The sequence below is a fragment of the Ixodes scapularis genome, unplaced genomic scaffold, assembly GCF_016920785.2.
Source record: "Ixodes scapularis isolate PalLabHiFi unplaced genomic scaffold, ASM1692078v2 PGA_scaffold11__112_contigs__length_91849675, whole genome shotgun sequence".
Classification (NCBI taxonomy): Eukaryota; Metazoa; Arthropoda; class Arachnida; order Ixodida; family Ixodidae; genus Ixodes; species Ixodes scapularis.
The window spans coordinates 85,806,463-85,825,977 of NW_024609837.1; the positions used below are offsets into that span (position 1 = coordinate 85,806,463).

The following is a 19,515-nucleotide window of genomic DNA, read 5'->3' on the forward strand; positions in this document are numbered from 1 at the left end:
CTGAGGGTCCGCGGAAGCGTGTGTATTCATTAATTGATTAAATACACACAGCGTCTTCAAGTCAAGTTATGATATTTTCCCTGCCCTCATGACCACAAGGCATGACAAGCAGTAACGCTTTGTCCGTTCTGCAGTCTTGGCGGTAACAGGTTACAAGTAACGGCGTTGTTGGTAACGCGTTACTTTTTTTCAGTAACGTAGTAACCCACTCGTTTCGTGTTCGACACAGTAACGGGTAACGTACTTTTGTTACTATTTCAAGTAACGTAGTTACGTTACTCGTTACTACTTCCTAAGTCTTAAAGAAATTACACGTCAATTTTTTACATGTTTTAGGCGTCAAGCCAGGATTTTCTGTGCGTTTTTTCTCGTAAGTATTTAGGTGGAACCGTAAAAAGAGATAAAGTAATTATGTTCAGTTTCTGCATGAACAGAATGTTTCTTGATATATGACCTGTATCGTCAAAACCGTAAAATGTGTTAAATCATAATTTTAAAAAGTAACGCAGATTCAGAAGTAACGTGCGTTACTTTTTATCGGTAGCGGTAACGCGTTCCATCTATTTTTAGGTAACGTAGCTCAGTAACGCGTACCTTTTATTTGCAAGTAACGAGTAACGTATTTCGTTACTTTTTTTCGGTAACGCCTACAACACTGCCGTTCTGTCGCCGTTCCCCTTCTGCTGGGTAGTGTAGTCTAGTCAGAGTCTGGCAATGAACTGTTTTATTAGGTGCGGAGCATGAGCTTATATACTCAGCGCGCTAGTAGCTACAGCGCCGACTGCCGGGATTATGACTGGCCCATGACAGGTAGCACGGGCGTAACGAGCCTCCGACGAGCGCTTGGCCGGTGCTTTGTGCGCGAACACCATGGAAACAAAATCCGGGTGGTCTCGATCAGCCAACGGTTTCCCTGCACATAAGCAAGCCTCGGGACGGAGATTGAAATGGAAGCCGCACTTGCCTTCAAGAAAGTGTTTGCCGCACAAACGGTCGTTCGCGCGAGGCGACCATACTTTTCGATCCACGGATATTATCCACCTTCTAAGCCTTTCAGAGTCTGCCGAGAACTTGTGGAAACTCACTCTACTGCTTTTCTTGAACATTTTGGCGCAATTAACGGCAACACAGCTTCGCGGCATGCTGAAATGCTATGACGCCCATGCGAAACGTGTGCGCTTTTGCCCACAACCCCCGGCTCCGGCGCGATCGCAGCGCCGCCGCAGCTCCGTGACGTCAAGCCCGCGTGTCGGTCCCCCAGCGCCCCATTAGCCCCGAGAGCGAACACAAGCGTCGCTGCGGTCGCCGCGCCCTGATTGGGTGAGGTGTACCATGACGTCAGGGGGAGTACTCCGCTCCGCGATCTCGCATCGGCTCGCTTCCCAGTACCGATTTCCTGGTTTGGCGTTGTGTGCTGCAAGCTCTTCGAGGAGCTGGACTTGGTTTACCCGGTGTACAAGACGTTGAGTTAGGCCGATATTGACGTGCTTCCGTACATTTTATAAGCCTGCTTGTCCCTCTTACCTTTAAAATTGGGTTACAAATCCCGAAAGCACGGCAATCTTGCGAGGAGTCGGTGAAGCGGTGGCGCATGTGTTTCAGACTCTAGAATTCTGTTCCTTGCACGTTCATGATTCAGAACAATATTACATTCCGCTTTCAAGGCATTTGAAGTGGCATTTATATCATGGGCCTTTGGGTGGTCGGCAATTTAGCTCGCGACTCCGACTCTGCGCTGCCACTCTGTATGCGCTGGTTCCCAGATGTTTTAAAGGCCCTGCGTCTGATGATCTTTGAAGTGCTCGTTGAACAGCGTTGTTTTGCATAAATGTAGCTTCTTCGTGAATTAATTATATAGTTTATACACGTATGCAGGCATATTTCTTAGAAGATGCACGATTACTGGAAATTAGTTTGTATGGTAGCAGCATAAACGGCTGAATTGCACCCAGTTGCCTGTATAATATGTATTGAACTGCCAAAAATATGCACAGCAATAGTGCCGTAATTTGGAATGGTTATACTTTTTCCTGACATTCTTTATTCCAGCCTTTGGTATTCGGAAAATACAACGTTGGGCCTGAATTGTCATTTCCAATTAAAAGAGACACTGCTGCAGGTCCCCAAAAGCTTCCTCAGCCTCGAAACTCCCTACAGCTGGACTCTATGACAGCAGAGGAAAACAGGAGTAAAAGCAAGCATTCGAACGGCTGTCCAGTGGTAGGTGCAGCACTAGTAGCAGAAAATGTGGAACCTGTGTAGGGCGACAGTCTGCGTGAGAAAAGCCTCTGATATTTTAGCTTCAGGACAATTCAATTTAAGTAAAATCTCAATTTTAGGGCTTAAGGGACTAATAACAAGCTAGACACCTACACCTTCGCTTACGTTTGTTATACATTACTCGAGGCTTGATATAAACAAGTTCACAGATACCACCCATGTAGTCCATTGAAATACTATCCGAATCCAACAAAGGTCAAATGCGAGCAATGTATATTATAAATGTATCTTGTTTTTTTACTTTGCCCCAGCAACAACGTACTTGTGATTCTCTCCCCATGGCCCAGACTGTATTTAGTATGTTGCTCGAACAACATGCAGCTTTTCTGGTTCGGCGATCTTGTTTAAAAACAGAGATACAAAAAGATAGTATACATAACCTGCCCATTCATTCAGACTATCAGCAGCATGTATTGTGCGAAATGTAAATCTATAGTGATGCTCCTGCAATTGTGGCCATATTTCTTCATTTTCATATACCAGCTGCGATTCGTGCGTTGCCTGCCCTGTCAACCATGCTTCAAATGTTGGTTGAAGTTTCGCCTGTAGCTACAGGCGAATATATATAAAAGTTTACACTTCCTACGAAAAACACGCCAAAAAAAGATTAAATAGAAACGAGCGCGCCGACAGCTGGCGTCGTCACAGCCTCCACAGTGCGACCGGGGCGAGTCCGGGAAAAATTCTCTCCTCGCCGTGACGTCACCCCGGTTCGCCGTAAGGGGGCGCCCCGCGCCGTGTGACGGACTCGCTTTTCCTGCCTGCGAGCACACCCTCGCTTTGTCGTCTGCTAGGCACAGAGCAGACGACGCCACAGCGCTCGCCAATTTTCGCTGAGCACGGTTCAGCGAACCAGTGCGTAAGAGGTGCCCACGGTTGATTCCCTGACTCCGCTGGTTTAGGATAATCATCGCCACTACATGTAACATCACGGTAGTGATGTTACATTTAGTAACATCGGATACAAAGGGCACAACCGGCCTGCTATGGCGACGCACTGGCGGCACCCCCGATTAGTACACGATACCCGCCGTTTCTTCCCTTACAGCCAGAAAAGAGGTACGAGGGAAAGCGGGCAGAAAACTCCGTTGTTTCTTTGGCCCTAATCGCGTCGGCTACCGTCACAGGTGGCGTGCTGTGCGGCGAGGAGGCGTTAAGAAGCGACGCCGGGTAGTGGTGCGAGAGTTCAACTTCAAAAATTATTTTCTCGCTTTAAACAAAAATCACTATGATTAAACTTTCAGAATCAAAAGACGATCAATCGTTCTTCCAAACCCATCATATTTTGTATTTTTACTTAGACCACCTCAGGGTGGAATAAACGGCTGTTTATGCGTCAAAACGCACTTTTTGGCAACTTCAGTATTTTTTTTTTACTGCAAGATGTTTAGTTGAGCGCTTTAAAATATTTTTTATAGGATATATACCTAGAGGGCAGCCAGTAAAAAGTTATATTGGGTCCCGGGAGCAATTATATATTTTTTAATAAAATGACAAAAATGTTTATTTTTGAATAAAATTATGTATTTTTAAAAAATATTTAAATTAAACAAAACGGCACAAACTCAACCACATTGTGAGTCGACAACCGTGCAAATTAAAGAAAAAATATTGTTGGGTGTTTCATAAAGAAGCTGATTTTTCGTAAATTATTGAGTGATGCCTAGTTTCACGCGGTTTTCAAATATTAAAATCGCGCTCACGTCATCACAAATTTTTTTTCGTCAAAACTATTTTAGGGTATGGCTACGGAAATTGTGACCGAAGCCCATGAATTTTTTTTAAGAAATCGGAGGTGGTCGAGCGTTATGTCTGGGACGTTTCACATGGAATGACCCTTCTTTTAATGCTTAATTCAGAGCAGAGTGCCATAATTATCAAGAAAATGGCCAAATTGACAACAATGTGCTAACGCATGAGCTCTCAAACTGGGTTCCCCAGAGCACCGTCAAGGGTTCCTCAAGCTCACCAATTTCCTCATTCATTCCTTTACGTATCTTTAACAGCTTGAAAGGTCTGTCACATTGGTACCCCTAGGAATGAACCGCTAACCCCTGCATCAGACAGGGCAATTTTCTTTGAAATTCCAGGGTTGCTAACGAGTTCCCCGGGCATTTGTGTCAGAGATACAAATCGCCAGCTTCGATCAGGATCAAAGCAAATGTCTCGATTCAAGCAACTTGGGACAACAACAGTCAGTGAAGGGCGACATCTTAACTTTATGGCTGTTCGAGACTCGCGAGACGTCAAGCGCGATGACGGCGGTTCGCAAAATGGATGCCACCGCTACTAAACCAAAGCCGCATAATCTCCGAGACATTGACTGCTGTCAAGATTCCGCTTTAATGGAAATGTGAACTACTTACAGACTCCCTAATGTAGCAGTCCATTATATCCAAATGCATGTTATAACAGAATCTGTAATAAGCAAAGTTGGTTCACTGGCATGGATAGGAAGCCCAACCAAACTGTACAAATTGGTATGCTATGACCAGGGTTTCGAGCTCTCGGAGGTTACTTTTGGCCGAAAATTCCAAGTTTATAGGAGTTTATTTTTGTTTTATTCCCAATTCTCTGAAATTCGGCATTTAATTTTGCAGTATATCCTATTAAAAATAAATAAATACATAAAAAAATATACGGGTGTAAACGTATGCTAGATAAAAAAGATTAAATGCGCTTGTATCAATCAACAATTCTTCAGCTCAATGTGGCGTTAGTGCCATTGCCCTTTTCAATACGCATTTGTTCCACGACAAAAACTGAACAGAGGTGTTGGTTCGATAAATGTTACCTTAAAATCAATAAACTCCAGGAGGTAGCCGCTGGGAAGCTCGTATTCATCCCATCCTATTCCACTAATTTACCCCGCGACCGCGCAAGGTAGTGGTAAAGGAAACAGAGAAGTTTCAACTGCCCCTCTTCCCCATTTCATGCAATCTCTTTGCTCCATAGCTTTCACTAAGAAAAACACAACCTCTCTTTCCTCTAGAGCACAAACAGTATGGCCCAAACTGGAAAACAAAATAAAGGCTTTTGTCGTGGCTCGAAACTACAATGACCTGTTGTCCTGAATGGACTCCGACGAGATAAGACATGGGCCCTTTTGACAATGGTCCGAGATTTAAAAGATAATTTGGGTGGTACTTTCCCAGAACCACGGACCCTGCGCCTTAATCAAACCTAAAATACTGTCACTTTTTTTTTTTTTTTTTTTTTTGGGGGGGGGGGGGGGTTATTTTAAAATTCCGAGTTACACGGATAAATAAATCTGAATATATCAAAATTTTATCAGCGGGTGTTTTTCAGATTTATCCGGAAACATGTAACCCTAGTTATAACTGAATGTCTGCTGTCACGAGATCGGCTGTAACCAGGTTCTACTGTGCTTATAGCCTTTCTTGTGCTCCAAGCTGGTGTAGGATGGTGTATACAGGTGCCCTCTTCACCCCAGCGCACATGATGGCTGAATCTCAAAGCCAATGGAGATCCTAAACTGCGAGAAAAATAGCAGGGCTCCACACCTGTCCCAGCAAAAACTGCCTCGGCGCCGACTTCCCTGGGATCTTGTGGCTCTGCATGTAGAGGTGGTTCAAAATTTAGAATGGCACCTAGCCATAAGATCATACTAACGAAACAGACCAGTCTTAACGGCAGCTGCTGTGATGTCACGTTCCCGGTTCTCTTCGGACCGCGGCTCTGCAAAGAATGCGAAGGCAATAAATGTGTGCCCGGCGATTGGACCCCGAAATAGGGAATTTAACCCAGCACAGACCCGTAATCAAGTGGAATGTAACCCTTGTCACATCTGTGTAATCTGGGGGTTCAGCAAATAGAAAAAAGAAAACAAGCGAGACATATAATTACATTATTTGTTCTTAGCGAATAGAGCAACTCTTTGGCATGTATTTATTTATTCATTTATTTGTATATACTACTGCCAGCATTTTTATATGAACGCCAAGGCAGAAAATGCATAAAAACAAAAATCCCAAAAATGAAACACACAAATGCGATACAGGCAAACTAACTGACAAAAAAAAAAGTGAGCAGCACATCGTTAAAAATGTATGTTTAGACAGAGGGAAATTAGACTGCCCCAATGGCCGTCCGGTGCCTCCAAGCAGATGAGAGGTTTAGCCAGCACAGTACAACCGCTGGTCCTGGAGTCTTTAACGTGCATTCTGCAGTAGCGATGTACAACTGCATAAATGCACCATGCTCATCGCATGAATAATCCATCAGTATTTTTTCCCTACAAAGACAACCTGGACTATCACCCCTTCAAATCCGAAGGAAGCTATCATGCCCTTGCCCTCATTATAAAATTTACTACCATTGCCCAGAGCTCGAAAGTGCCCTTTTCTCATGACCCCTATAGAATATGATGCGACCTGTACAACTCTTGTCCAAATAAACGAAACTCCACTTAAGCTAATGTGTTCAACAAATCATTCCTTCCTCATGCAATCGCTGAATGGAACCAGCTGCCATCCTTCGTCGTTGGCGTCACCAACGCAGCAGTGTTTTATAATCGTCTAGCAGCCAATTTAAATTGACTACATGCATAGTAACTTCTGCTGCTCTTATTCCTGTTTATCTTGTTACTGTTCTGTGTCACTGTTGTATTGTTCAAGTCAATGCCCCCCTTATGTAATGCCCTAACCAGGCCTTAAAGACTGAAATACAGTGCAACTCACAACGATAATGAGAAATCTCAAAATTTCAATCATTATAACCAATTATCGTTGTATCTGGGCTAGAAACTGATCATTTCCAGTCTAGACACTCTAGAAACTGATCGTTATAAGTAGTACATTGTTATATGTGGTATCGTTGTAAATGGGTTGCACTGTAAATGAATGAATGAATTAGTAAAATGGGCAGAAGTGGTGATTCAGATTGAAGCCAGAGTCTCTGGCTTCTGCAGCACGAGCTGTTGCTTCATGATTTAAGGTGCAGCGCATGAACTTACTTGCTCACCAATCATCATTTTTATAGCTACAAAAAAAATGTGGTCAACAACGTACGTTTTGTAAGAGGCAGCACTGGGCTGATAGGTTCCCGGTATTCCTCACGGTAATCCAGCTCTGCGAGTATAAAAGAGAGAGATTATTTTTGATGTCAATGCATTGCGAGATGGAAAGCTTTAAGACAGACATGAAATCAAAAGCAGACCTGGCTTCACAGATACAAGATGGCTGCCAGGCTCCTCGTCCCACTCAACGTAATGTTGGGGTTCTGAAAACGTAGAGACGCCATAGTAGCATTTTACCTTATGCTAAAACGTAATAAAAACGATTCATCACTCTTATCGTTCACTGTGCATGAAGTGCCCAAAAGAGCATTACACGAGGGATCAGAAAAAGAATACGGGCGTTTTTCTGTGTGCTTTGTTCACGTTTATATTTTTCCTTGCAATTAAAGGGGTGATTGTAATTACCACTACTATTAAAGCCTTTAACTAAGATTAATAGCATATAAAAAAAAAGTAAACAAACGAGATGATAAAAGGTGGCTGAGATGCTTAAACATGTTTGGCTTATGCCAAGAGGTGAAGCAGCCACGATAGGGGTGCCATGGACATGTATTACTAACAAGAGATATCAATTCACCTGGCTTCACAGGTACAAGATGGCTGCCAGGCTCCTCGTCCCACTCAATGTAATCTTGGGGTTCTGCAATTGGAGCAACAACATAATGAAATTTTAGCTTATGCTAAAACGCAATGAAAACAATGCTGCAGGAGATGCCATGGACATGTTTCACTGACAAGAACAGAGCACGGTGGTGACAAGAGGTATTTTAGGTTATGCTCAGACGTACAAAAGAAAAGCTAGAAACCTAGAAGTTAAACACTAGCAACTGGGTCCGACGCTGACGCAGCTACATGTCACGTTTTCGTGTCCAATTTTTGTGTTAAGTATACCTGTAACATATTATATTTTAAAAAGACTGAGGAGCGGAGCAAAAGGTGGCATAAGCCACTAACTAAAGAAAGCAAGCTGCTCTTGTTCTAGTATTGCATGGTTTACATCTCTATTGGAGAGGAGATCGAGGAGTGGCGCTCCACAGCGGTCACCTCGGGAACTAACGCTGTGAGGCAAACAAACCCTTCGACCGCAGTCATTAGTGCATTCGCTGCCATAGAAGACAACGATGCTAGGCTCATGAAAGATATATGCAACAGTATCCTTTCCCCTAAACACACCTCGATAAAAGTAATCTAGTCCCCTCTCGTTATCAATGTCATTGAAGTCCTCTTGGGAGGCAAAACAAGCACATCTGTGGTAGTGGCTGCACCCCCCCCCCCCTCTTGAATTGTGCATGTGTAAAAATTTAGGGTGAGGGGGGCGAGGGAGAAATTCTCGAAAATTTGATATGTTGGCCCCCCCGCCTCCTCCTCTGGAAATACTGCACCTGCGTGCCGAGCCAGCCACGTTGTGTCGGCCCTGCGCACTGGATCATACGTGGCCGACGCATTGTCCGTGTTTTTCTGAATGATTCACGAAACAGACGAGTCAATTTTCAGTTACCCTGTCTCTTGCGACAATCATGGACGACATCCGCAAAAGCAAACATTGCCTCGTTGAAGGAGAGGACGTGCTCAACTGCGATCATGTCATTGAGTGCAGCGTTGCACCAGAGCCGACGGCAGACAATGTCCGCATCGTCGCGTACGTGCTGCAGTCCTCCGAGCTGCATATACCACATTCAAAAGCGTGCTTCGAGCACTGCGGTACACAGCAAGTACACACCATATCGCTACAAACAAATATGCACCAAGCGCAAAAATGATGTGGTGTACGCTTGGCAAGTGTTGGCATCTGAGTTTGCCACACAGCGATTTTTTGTGGTGGTGATGATGATAATAATAGAACTGTGCCCCCTACCAGTTCGATCTCCTCTCCAATACCCCCTCATGTCATCCCCTGCTGGACCTTCAAACGTACAATAATTAATAAATACAGAACATTCTTCCCAGCCAGTTCAGTGGACATCTTAGTCCTGAAACAGCGTGAGTATAGTTTGTTGAATCTCAAGAAGGTAGGGAAAGGGAAAGGCAGGCCGAGAAGGAGGAAGCTGATGGAACGCTGGAGAAGAGAAGGAGAATACTCCTCCTCTCTTTAGCGTTCTGTCTGCTTCCTCCTCCCTGGCCTGCCTTTCCCCTGTGACAGCAAACAAAGAGGCTTCCTTAGGCCAAAGTACGGTTCCGGAGTTGGAAGTCAGGCTTGCAACATACGCCGCAAAAGTGAGCAATCGGTCCCTACCCGTGACGTGCAACGCGATCGCCGAGCAAGCGCGGAAGATTCGGTTGAACGTGTCATTCGCGAAGTGTGAGTTTTCGTTGGACGATGCCGACGACGCGCCTTGAGAACGTAGCAGTGATGACGACGGTACTGACATCACCAGTGCGGACGAGTCGTAGTCAAGTCGTGGACGGAGAGAGAACGACAGTGAGCAGCTTCGGTTGTGCCGCCTCCAGCGTGTACTTCCTAGTTTCGATAACGCCTGTACATCTCATGCACCTCGCACGTGCATGCGCAGCCAAAGCACGCCAGAAGGTATCGATCGCGTGTTGGAGGCGCGGCTTTCGAAACAGATACTTTGCCGTTCTCATGTGTTCCCAGTAAAACGCGCATCTAACGATTTTTTTTTTGCTGATGTGCAGTGTGTGTGTGTGGGGGGGGGGGGGGGGGGGGCGACTTACAATCGTGTAAATGTGGTACATCTTGTTTAGTTCAGCAGAGGCTGATATCTGGGTCAAACACAACAAAGCAGCATATAAAGGTCTCTTTCTGTGAAGCTTGGGCTTTTCTTATTCAAGGACAAATATCAATTCAGGACTTTTCAGCTTTCCTCGATTTTGATAAAACCGCATAGTGGGTTATAACTTTTCGGGGTTTGTTGGTCAATACCGGATACACGAAACCCTACACACGATAGAAAAACAGGAAAACTGCCTATGCAGTAACAGACCAGTTTTAAAGGGTTTACTCCACCAATTTTTTGAGCTACCTCAACAAACTATATTTTCGGACTCCCCGGCCTTTAGCCTTTCCGGTATGCTATTTAGCATCGCGAAATTCATAATAGGTATTGTGAAATCGGCAAATGAAAATGGTGCAAAAACCAATATTCAAATATTCCCGCACTTTTCATTGCCGTGACGTCAGTGGCAGGCAGGCTTGCCAATCGAGCAAGTAGTCTAAAAATAGAATATGCCAATCATTTTTTCCGTGCTGGAGCGCGGATACGGGAGCGAGCTTCCAAAGCACTCATTCGACACCATGAAACTGCTTCAAATCCGTTGGGAACAACTTCTGTAGTCCAAAAAGTTAACCCCTGCCTTCCACTGACGTCACTTTGTTGTTGTTGCCAGTAGAGACTTTCAGTTTGAAAAACATGGTGAAGACCAAAACAGTATATTCTATAACTTCGCGAAAAAAACAATATTTTGACCTAATATTTGGGATACTATTTTAGCAATATTTGTTGGTTAGTTTAGCAAAATTTCAAGCAAATCGGAGACAATGAAAAAACCAGTGGAGTACCCCTTTAACAGTGACAGTTGCCATTGCATTTAGTTCACTGGAACCGTTCAATTCTGCAAAGAGAGCAGGCAAAAAGCTTTAATTAGCACAAATTAACACGCTAGACATTATGGTGCTATTAATGCTTTATTCACAGCACAGAATTGCTTTGTCATAATTTTCAAGAAAATGGCCACATTGATAATGATGTGCCAATAAACGGGGTTCCCCAGAGAACCTTCAAGGGGACCCCAGAGAACCTTCAAGCGTTCATCAGAACACTTTCAAGGGTTCCCCAGAGCATCTTCAAGGGCTCCCCTGAGCACCTTCAAGGGTTCCCCAGAGCACTTTCAAAGGATTCCCAGAGCATTTTCAAGGGTTCCCCAGAGCACCTTCAAGGGGTCCCCAGAGCACCTCCAAGGATTCCCCATGCATTATCGAGGGTTCCCCAGAGCACCTTCAAATAATCCCCAGAGTACCGTCAAGGGTTCCCCAGGGAATCTTCAAGAGTTCCCCAAATTTTTAAATTTTCTCATTATTTTTCTTTATATCTTGGAGACCTTGAAGGGTCTGTCACATTTGTACTCCTGGTAGTGAACTTTTAAAGGGGTACGGAAACGAAAATTGAAATGTACATTTCATCAGAAATGAGTCAAGCATGACGGATAATAACCGTAAATGATAATCGCACATTTGTATTTCGAACGACTGGCTATATTTTTCGTTCCAATTGGTGCACTCGAGCAAGTGCTCGAAGTGAAGCGAACGGAGAGCGTGGTACATCATGGGATATCCGGTGCAAAGAAAAAAAAAGATTTCCCGCTTTAGCAAGGCTGGCGGAGTAATGAGCTCTGCCGTTGGTGGCATTGTAAATGTTGTGGTGGCGTCAACGGTGTCAACGAGTTACAACCGAGCCGTTCAAAGTACCCATGGGGTGACGAGCGTTTCACGTGTGAGGTCAGTCGTGCGCGTCGTGTTCTTGTGGCCCACTTCACTGGCGCTTCAGGACGATTTCCTTGGGAACATAAACTTGAATGACACAGGTGAGGATGAGGAGAGCGACACTGCCCTCTCTGTATTCATTTCGGAAAGCGAGCAGCAGGCGTCAGAACCTGCGTCGGAAACGACAGACATTGTTTCCGACGTGGCACAAAGTTTCTCGTCGCTCAGAAACTTGTTGATCAGCATGTCGCTGTTGATCCTGTCGTTACCACAGTTCTCAGCTACGCAGAAGAACGGCGGCATCTCAACGTTAAAAAGCGCAAAACGGCTTCAAACTGCGCAGCAAAGTCACAGAAACAACTTGGTGACATTCCTCAACGTGTCCATCACGGCATCTCGTTGGCTTCCTTCGCAAAACGGCAAAGGCTTCGCAATCGCGTTCGGGACGAGGTATCTTACAACAGTTGAACGTACTTCCAAAGAGCGGCGCTGCTCCGATGTTTAGTGCGGCTACGTAACAGTTCCTGCTACGTCATGACTATGTAGCAAGATTCCCAACGTTGCTAGATTACCTCCCAACTAAGCTACGCAGGCGTCCACCAGGTGCAGATTGAAAGATTGTTTAATTAGCTCTAAATTAAGTTCTCTCGTGCTTTTCAATTAAAGACTGGTGTTTTCGAGGTTATGGTGCAACATGCAACAGATTTAAGCTAGAAAATGCACGCCAGAGTTTTGTTTCTGTCCCCTTTAACCCTTTGCAGTCACGGGTCGGGCATGGCTCGACATTGGAGAAACGCGTTTCCGGTCAGTTGTCGGAAATCGCTCGACACGCAACTTTCGCTCTTGTTTAAACTTATAGACCGTTCCATTAGGGTCATAGCAGAGAGGGTAAAACGAGAAAAAAAATGCCCTCCCCTTCTCGCCCGCATGTCGTCTGCTCCACCGTGTGGGCAGTACCTAGCATCTGGCTGGCGTACAAACTATGTTTAAAATCGCGTCATTTTGGGAATTTCAAGCGCAGATGCGCAGATTTTGGTATGCCAGTTATCGTGTATTACTATGCTAGATGAAAAAAGACTAACAGAGTCCAATTACGCTGTTATCTGCGTGCAAATAAAAAAGAAGAAATAGGGAAAACTGTGTCATACTGGCCGGTCTCTCCGGTGAAAAGTGAATCCGGTGGCTGTACCTTTTTTACTATACCAAGTTCGCACTGGTGTAGGCCTTTAGCGACCATGAGTGGATGTCTGAAATAATAAATAAAAACGTGCTAGTAGTTGAGGGTAGTACTGGCGGCTGATTCAACTGCTATTTAAATAACGGAAAAAAGATATGTCAGTTGATCATTTACCGAAGTAGAACAACAGAGAGCTCTAGGCTGATTTTGGAGTAGCCATAACTATTCTAAGAACGCGAACCGCTTCACAACGGCAGCCACGAGCGAAAGTTCGATGTTCCGTACAGCCCGCCGATACAGCCCAAAGATGGAGAATGGCAACCTCCCGTTTCGTCGTCTGCTAGCGGAGTCGGGCGCGTGCCCTCTCTCTCGTTTTACCTCGCCGAACGTTCCACTGAATTTCCCGGATGTATGGAGAGGGCACTGCTGTCGAACAAAATGGTGCCGCCCAGAAAGCGCTAAATGGAATGGTCTATTCCTCCATTCTTTTTGACTGGATTGGTGGTGCCATCTCTCAGCACGTTTCTTTAACACTTCACTGTTTCTATAGTTTTAGATTTTTTTTTTTTTTTTCATAGAGGGCAGAAGCACTCGTGAGCAACGGAGGCGCGAGCCGCTTCGAATTTCACTGGTTGGGAAAAGCATGGCAGCTTTTGCACCACGCTCCTTTTATGGGAACTCGTCGTGTATTTTCGTGGAGAGTGATGACGATTTTAGCGAAGAAGACAATTATGTACCTCCATCAGACGACGATGAAACATTGTCTGCTGACTGCAGTGACAGTAGCGACGATGAAGTGAGTGTCCCAGACAACAACAGTGGACCTGCTTCTCCACGTGCCCCGGCACTGTCCTTGTGGAGTTCTTACACAGACAATCTCCCAGACTTCCCTGGCGTGGCATTCATTGTCAGTGACCCTGGACCACAGGTTGGATCGTCAAATCTCGGCTCCAAACTTGAGTTTTTTCAATTATTTTTTACGGATAAACTCATTGGAGAAATTGAGCAAGAAACAAACTCATGCCCACCAGAAAATTTCACCCATGGATTGGCTCGCTGATTAATCCATATGGAAAAGTTTTGAAGACGTTTCTGTAGAAGAATTCAAGGCTTTCCTCGGTGTCCTCATGAACATGGCCCTCAATCCCAAGCCAGACATCAAGGAGTATTTCGGCAAAAAAAATTTGAAAAAGATACCATTTTTTCTTGCTGTGTTCACTCGCACAAGATTTCTGCAGATATTTTGGATGCTACACATCTCTCCACGTCCGCAAGGTCCCTCATACCAGCCGACACGAGGTAGCAAAGTGAGGAACATCGTAAACTACACTGACACAAAATGCCGTGAGCATTTCAAGCCCGGCCCTAAGATTTGTGTCAATGAGAGTACTGTTGGCTTCAAGTGCAGGGTGTCATTCAAATGCTACAACCCACAGAAACTAAGTAGGGCCTCCGTGTCTATGTACTCGCCGACTGTAAAACAGGCTACGTGTCAGCATTCGAGCCCTACTACGGCAGCAGAACAACACAGAGCCTCTGCAGGCCAGACCTCCCCTTCACGTGTCGGATCGTCCCGCACCTCCTCGACAAAGTGCAATGCACTTCACTCGAAAGCGGGTACCACCTCTATACGGACATGTTTTATACGTCCCCACAACTTGCTGAGGAGTTGCCCTCTCAGCACCTTTTGCTCAATGACACTGTCATGACCAACAGGAAGCATATGCCCCAGCAGTTAAGGAAGAAGATGAAGAAGGGTGACGTGGCAGCGTATCAAAAGGGTGACTCATACATGGCCCTGGTTTCGCAAGGTAAGCATCAAGTTACCATGCTGAGCTCGGCACACAATCTCTCGACGAAGCCTGTGACAAGAACACAAGCATACAGCCAAGCGGTGACACTGGACAAGCCAGTAGTCATTTGTGACTATACAAAGAACATGGGAGCATGCTGATCGAGCCAACCACTACTGCACGAGTTACGCGTTCTGCCACAAGTCACTCAAGCGGTGGAAGAAGCTCTTCTGGATTCTCGAGGTCGCCATCGTCAATAGCTTCCTGCTAATGCAGATGCGACAGGCTGCTCAGGGACTGAAGGGACAAAGGCACCTCCAGTATTGCCGCAAGCTGATCGAACAGCTGGTCGGGGACTTGCGAGTGCGACCCGAGAAAAGGGGATGGGCATCACAATCCGACACTGAGGAGAGATTGGATGGAAGGCAGCACTTCATATATACAAGCTACAAGTTAACATAGCAGCAAAAAAAGATGAAAGCCGTTTACAGCTCCCTGTAACGCCAAATTAGAGCGCAGCTCTTATTGGCGTTACAGGGAGCTGTAAACGGCTTTCATCTTTTGGATTTATGGTTGTGGAACATTCACGTCGTCTATCTTAAATGCACATACATGCATCTTAACCTCGCAAGGAGAAGCCAAGGCCACAAAGGTCACGTGACCCCCCCTAGCTCACGTGACCCTCTCCCCAAAATCACGTGACCTCGGGGGGGGGGGGTGTCATGTGACCTAAGGGGTGTCACGTGACCTCAGGGGTCACGTGATCTGGGGGGTCACGTGACACAACAGAGAAATCTTTCCGCTAGATTTAGCGGGGAAATTTGCCCATAATGCACCGCGCGGTTATGCCGACAGCGACGGCGACGCCGCTCAAGCCGGAAACGGGTGCCTAAGAGCTGCGCTCTAAAACTGTGCAGTGTCCAGCGATCGAAAGACGAAAGGATGGATACTGAAGAGGAGTGCATTGTTTTTTAAAAAACAAAACTGAAGCGGAGTTGCTTTTTAAGTACTCTAATTTCATTATAGTAATGTCGTCACAGCTGTCTCTGATCTAGACCAAGCCAAATGCAGACGATTATTTTGTCTCTATAATCGTGGTCACCTAAGGAAAGGCTCCAATTCCAATAAAGTAATGCCATTACTGTTGTCTATAGTCTGGAATAAGCCAAATGCAGATTATTTTGTTGTTATAATTTATGGTCATGGAACATTCACGTCGTCTATCTTAAATGCACATACATGCATCTTAACCTCGCAAGGAAAGAAATTGGCGTCGCTATTCGAGGATTCTAACTATCTTACTACGGTTCTTGAGATGAAAACGAGTAAAGGGTCTTCAATGTACACAATTTAAAGGAGAGTGACACATGACGAGGGCAGGACGATATTTTTGCGTCCCTCTCTTCTGATATCCGTAAGTTTACAAGCAAGCTTTAATTTGCCTTTGGAAATATTTATGTCCGTATTTACTCGGGTAATGAACGGACTTTTTATCCCGAAAAATCGACGCATTAACTACTTATCTCTTTGCGCCTGGCGCGCGACTCCAAAACCAAACTGCAATGCGCAAAAAAAAAAAAAATGCTCCTTTTTGTTATGTTTTTCTTTTAGTTCCGTGGGTTGTTTTCTTTTTGGTTTTTCTTTGCCGCCTTTCGCAAGCTGTTTTGTTTGCTTAGGCGAGGGCTTCTCCACTTCTTTCTTACATCCTTACCCCGTGACCAAACTGCGCTGTGCAAAAAAAAAAGCTCCTCTTTGTCTTGTTTTTTCTTAGTTCCGTTCGATTTTTTTTTTGGCCGCCTTTCCCAAGTTTTGTTTGCTTAGGCGTTGCTTATGCGAGGGCCTCTCCGCTTATCTTCTGATCTCCTTGCGCGCGGTTTGCGACATAAAGTCCAGACTGCACTGTGAAAAAAAAAAAGGTCCTCTCCACGTTTTTCTTCCTTGATTCCGTTGGATCTTTTTTTTTATTTTTTTAACGCCTTTTGCAAGGCGTTTTCTTGGCCCACGCTTCCATGCATTCCCGACCCCGCTGCATCAGGAGAAAAAAGTGTGTTCATTTCGCGCGCGTGGGGGGAGGGGGTAAAATTTTTGACGTCCGAGTTGGGGGTGCGTTTAATACGCGAGTGAAAAAAAGTCAAAATTTTAAGAGCCGACTTGGGGGGTGCGTTCATTACACGAGTGCGTTCACTGTGCGAGTAAATACGATACTGATAATGGCCAGTGTAAAAAAAAAAATTGCACGGAAAGGCCCCCCCTCCCCAGAGAACTGAGCCTGTCCCCCCTCCCCCCCTGGGAAAATGGAAAGTCTACGCCGCTGAGGAGACCCCTGTTTTAATGGCAAGAAAGCCTGGTGAAATGCGACGAAACACTCGAATACAAAGCGTCTGCCAAGGCGCAAAAGGTAAAGCAGAGGGACAAATTGAAGAAATCTAATGGCGGCCGCTTCACACGATTCCAAGATGGCTGGGCCGATGAGACTAAGGATGAAAAGGTCTATGGCTATAAAGGTAACTTACATGAGCGGCTTCTATTTTCCCAACTCGAAGGCGTTTCCTCTCCTTCGAAAGGTGTCGGTGCGAAAATATGAAGGGAACTGCGTTCACTCCAAGTTTCTCGAGGCCAGTCTCTCGTGGAATCAGTGGCTCAAACTGATGAGCCGTGAAGTGATCCTGAAAAGTGGAGACGTCCTGCATCGCATCCTTTCGGTCACGTCACTTGGTAAAAACAGACTGCCGAGATATGTTGCATCAAAAAAGCATGAGGCATTCGATAGCTGGTGACTTGCCGTATACTGAAGTAGTATGTGGGCGAAAACACCTTAAAACCCCTTATTATCGCAGTTCCCTAGTCTCTCGCGAACCATTCTCGAAGGACATACTCAGGGTCACTAAATTTTGCGACGTCTAATGAGCAGCAACATCTGGGGCAGAAATTGCAAAATAATTTGCCGCGGCCTTCATTCGGGAGCATTAATGGTTTTACAGCCATTATTCTGGATGACTTCCAGCACGCGACTCAATACAAGCAAGTGAGATTGTTTTCAAACACACACAAGATGACATATTAGTTTCTATTCCCGGTACTTTTGGGCTACGTTTACGTCTCGTCCAATTTAAAGGATCGTACTGCACTTGTGCTTCCTTTGAAGAGACTTCAAGAAACTGGTAACGGAAGCATCATCTGCCCCCCCTCAGTGACACTCGAAACTTTCATAATTCATTTAGCCTAGCCACTGTGTTCGCCTCAGGAGGTTACCTTTTTCTTGCAGAATTAAAAAAAAAAAAAAAAAGCTTCTCTTTTGCAATCCTACTTGCGCAACCCGCAGCACAACAGGTCGGCATCGCATTGCCGCCGAGGTCGCATTTCAAGAAAACAAAAGCCTACGTCTACGCTGTAAGTAGTGGAGCAGCGACCGTACCAAGGTGGTGTCAACAGGAGAATAAGCTCTCGGCCAATTCCGTCCAGCCGCTGACCTTTACGACGAACGTCTGGTCCGGAGAACTGCCTCCCATTGCCGCACTCCCAGCGTGCGTGGGCAGATCTCATTCTGTCTTAAACAAACATGATTCATATATTTTTATGAAGTCAAATAACTGTGAAGTTGTTTCAAAAGTATGAATAGCTTTGGTGATTGTTATTGCAACCTCTTCTTTCACTCTTTCAACATGTCTGGGAGCGCGCTTTCTTTCTTGCCGAACTGGCACCCGGAGACAACACCATTGCTTTCGATAGCGTGCCAGAATGCACACTGCTTGCTTCTCACCTGGTCGGCAAGATCCTTTAGGCCAAGAATCTTATCCGCGTCTTGGTCGCTGCCGAACGCTTCCCCGGGGTCGGCAACGGCGGTTTTCCCGGCTCTTAAGTCGAGGCGCATTCTTTGCGCCCCTGGGGCCTCTCGTGGTTGAGAGTGATCTGTGGGTAAGTAACCGAGGCAGTTCGGAAACCTGCTTGGCACTGCCCCATGGCGCAGGCGGGGATGCTTCAGTGGAATGGTGACCTGGGACCCTGTAGCGTAGCCCAGGTGCGACGTCTCCCAAAGGATATCACTCTCCATGAAGTGAAGCTCGCACACCTGAAAAACCAATGTCTTCATATAATAAACAGCAATTCGTGAGTACTTTTTTTTTCTTCTCGCGTGTCACACGAAGACAGGTGTCCCGATAAATATCTTCGTGCACGAACACGCGCGTCAACATTTCTTCACGTGCACATCTTTTTTTTTACACGCCTTTCTTCTTTTTTTAATGCTATACAGCATTCAGAAAACTGAAAAAACATTTGTGGTTGCCCATTCATAGTAATAGAATAAACTGTTTAAAGGGCACTGACACCGCCCCAAATTCATTTTTTTTATTTTTTGTCAGGGGATCTATTATGGTGTCAGAACACTACCCAATTAATATTTTACTACAGCGTCACATATATTTTTAAGAAAATAAAAAAAAAACGCAACTGCTCAATACCAAAACAGAAACTGGATTGGGGAGGAGGAAGAAATATAGAGGAGGAGAGTGTTGCCCAAAATCACGTGGTTGTGCAAATTTTTTTTAATCAACGTATTTGCATATTTTTAGAAGCCACAAAAAATGGGTATATATTTTCTGTCTATTTTTAGTATTGAGTGTGTGCCTTCGATGACCCACGACTTTGATTATCTTGGGTGGTTGTGTCTAAACCATAGAGAACGGCACGCGAACACGGAGAAGAGCGAGCGCGACTCCGACTGGCCAGTTCTCGATCGACGGTTTTCGGGTGGAAAGAGAGCGAATTTCGAGCCGCAAATCGTTTTCTG

General features: G+C 45.4%; 1 protein-coding gene and 1 pseudogene across 1 annotated transcript; one reads left to right on the plus strand and one right to left on the minus strand.

Moving 5' to 3' along the window:
- Nucleotides 1–5,635: 5,635 nt before the first annotated feature.
- LOC115324408 lies at nucleotides 5,636–12,059 on the minus strand. The gene is made up of 7 exons (XM_040211477.2): nucleotides 11,927–12,059; nucleotides 7,896–7,958; nucleotides 7,311–7,370; nucleotides 6,056–6,097; nucleotides 5,923–5,979; nucleotides 5,805–5,855; nucleotides 5,636–5,721 (listed from the first exon to the last, which is right to left on the minus strand). Exons 1-7 carry the CDS (start codon nucleotides 12,057–12,059, stop codon nucleotides 5,636–5,638), a joined length of 492 nt encoding a protein of 163 aa, XP_040067411.2.
- Nucleotides 12,060–13,576: 1,517 nt separating this feature from the next.
- On the plus strand, nucleotides 13,577–14,887 carry LOC121835105 (annotated as a pseudogene).
- Nucleotides 14,888–19,515: the final 4,628 nt, after the last annotated feature.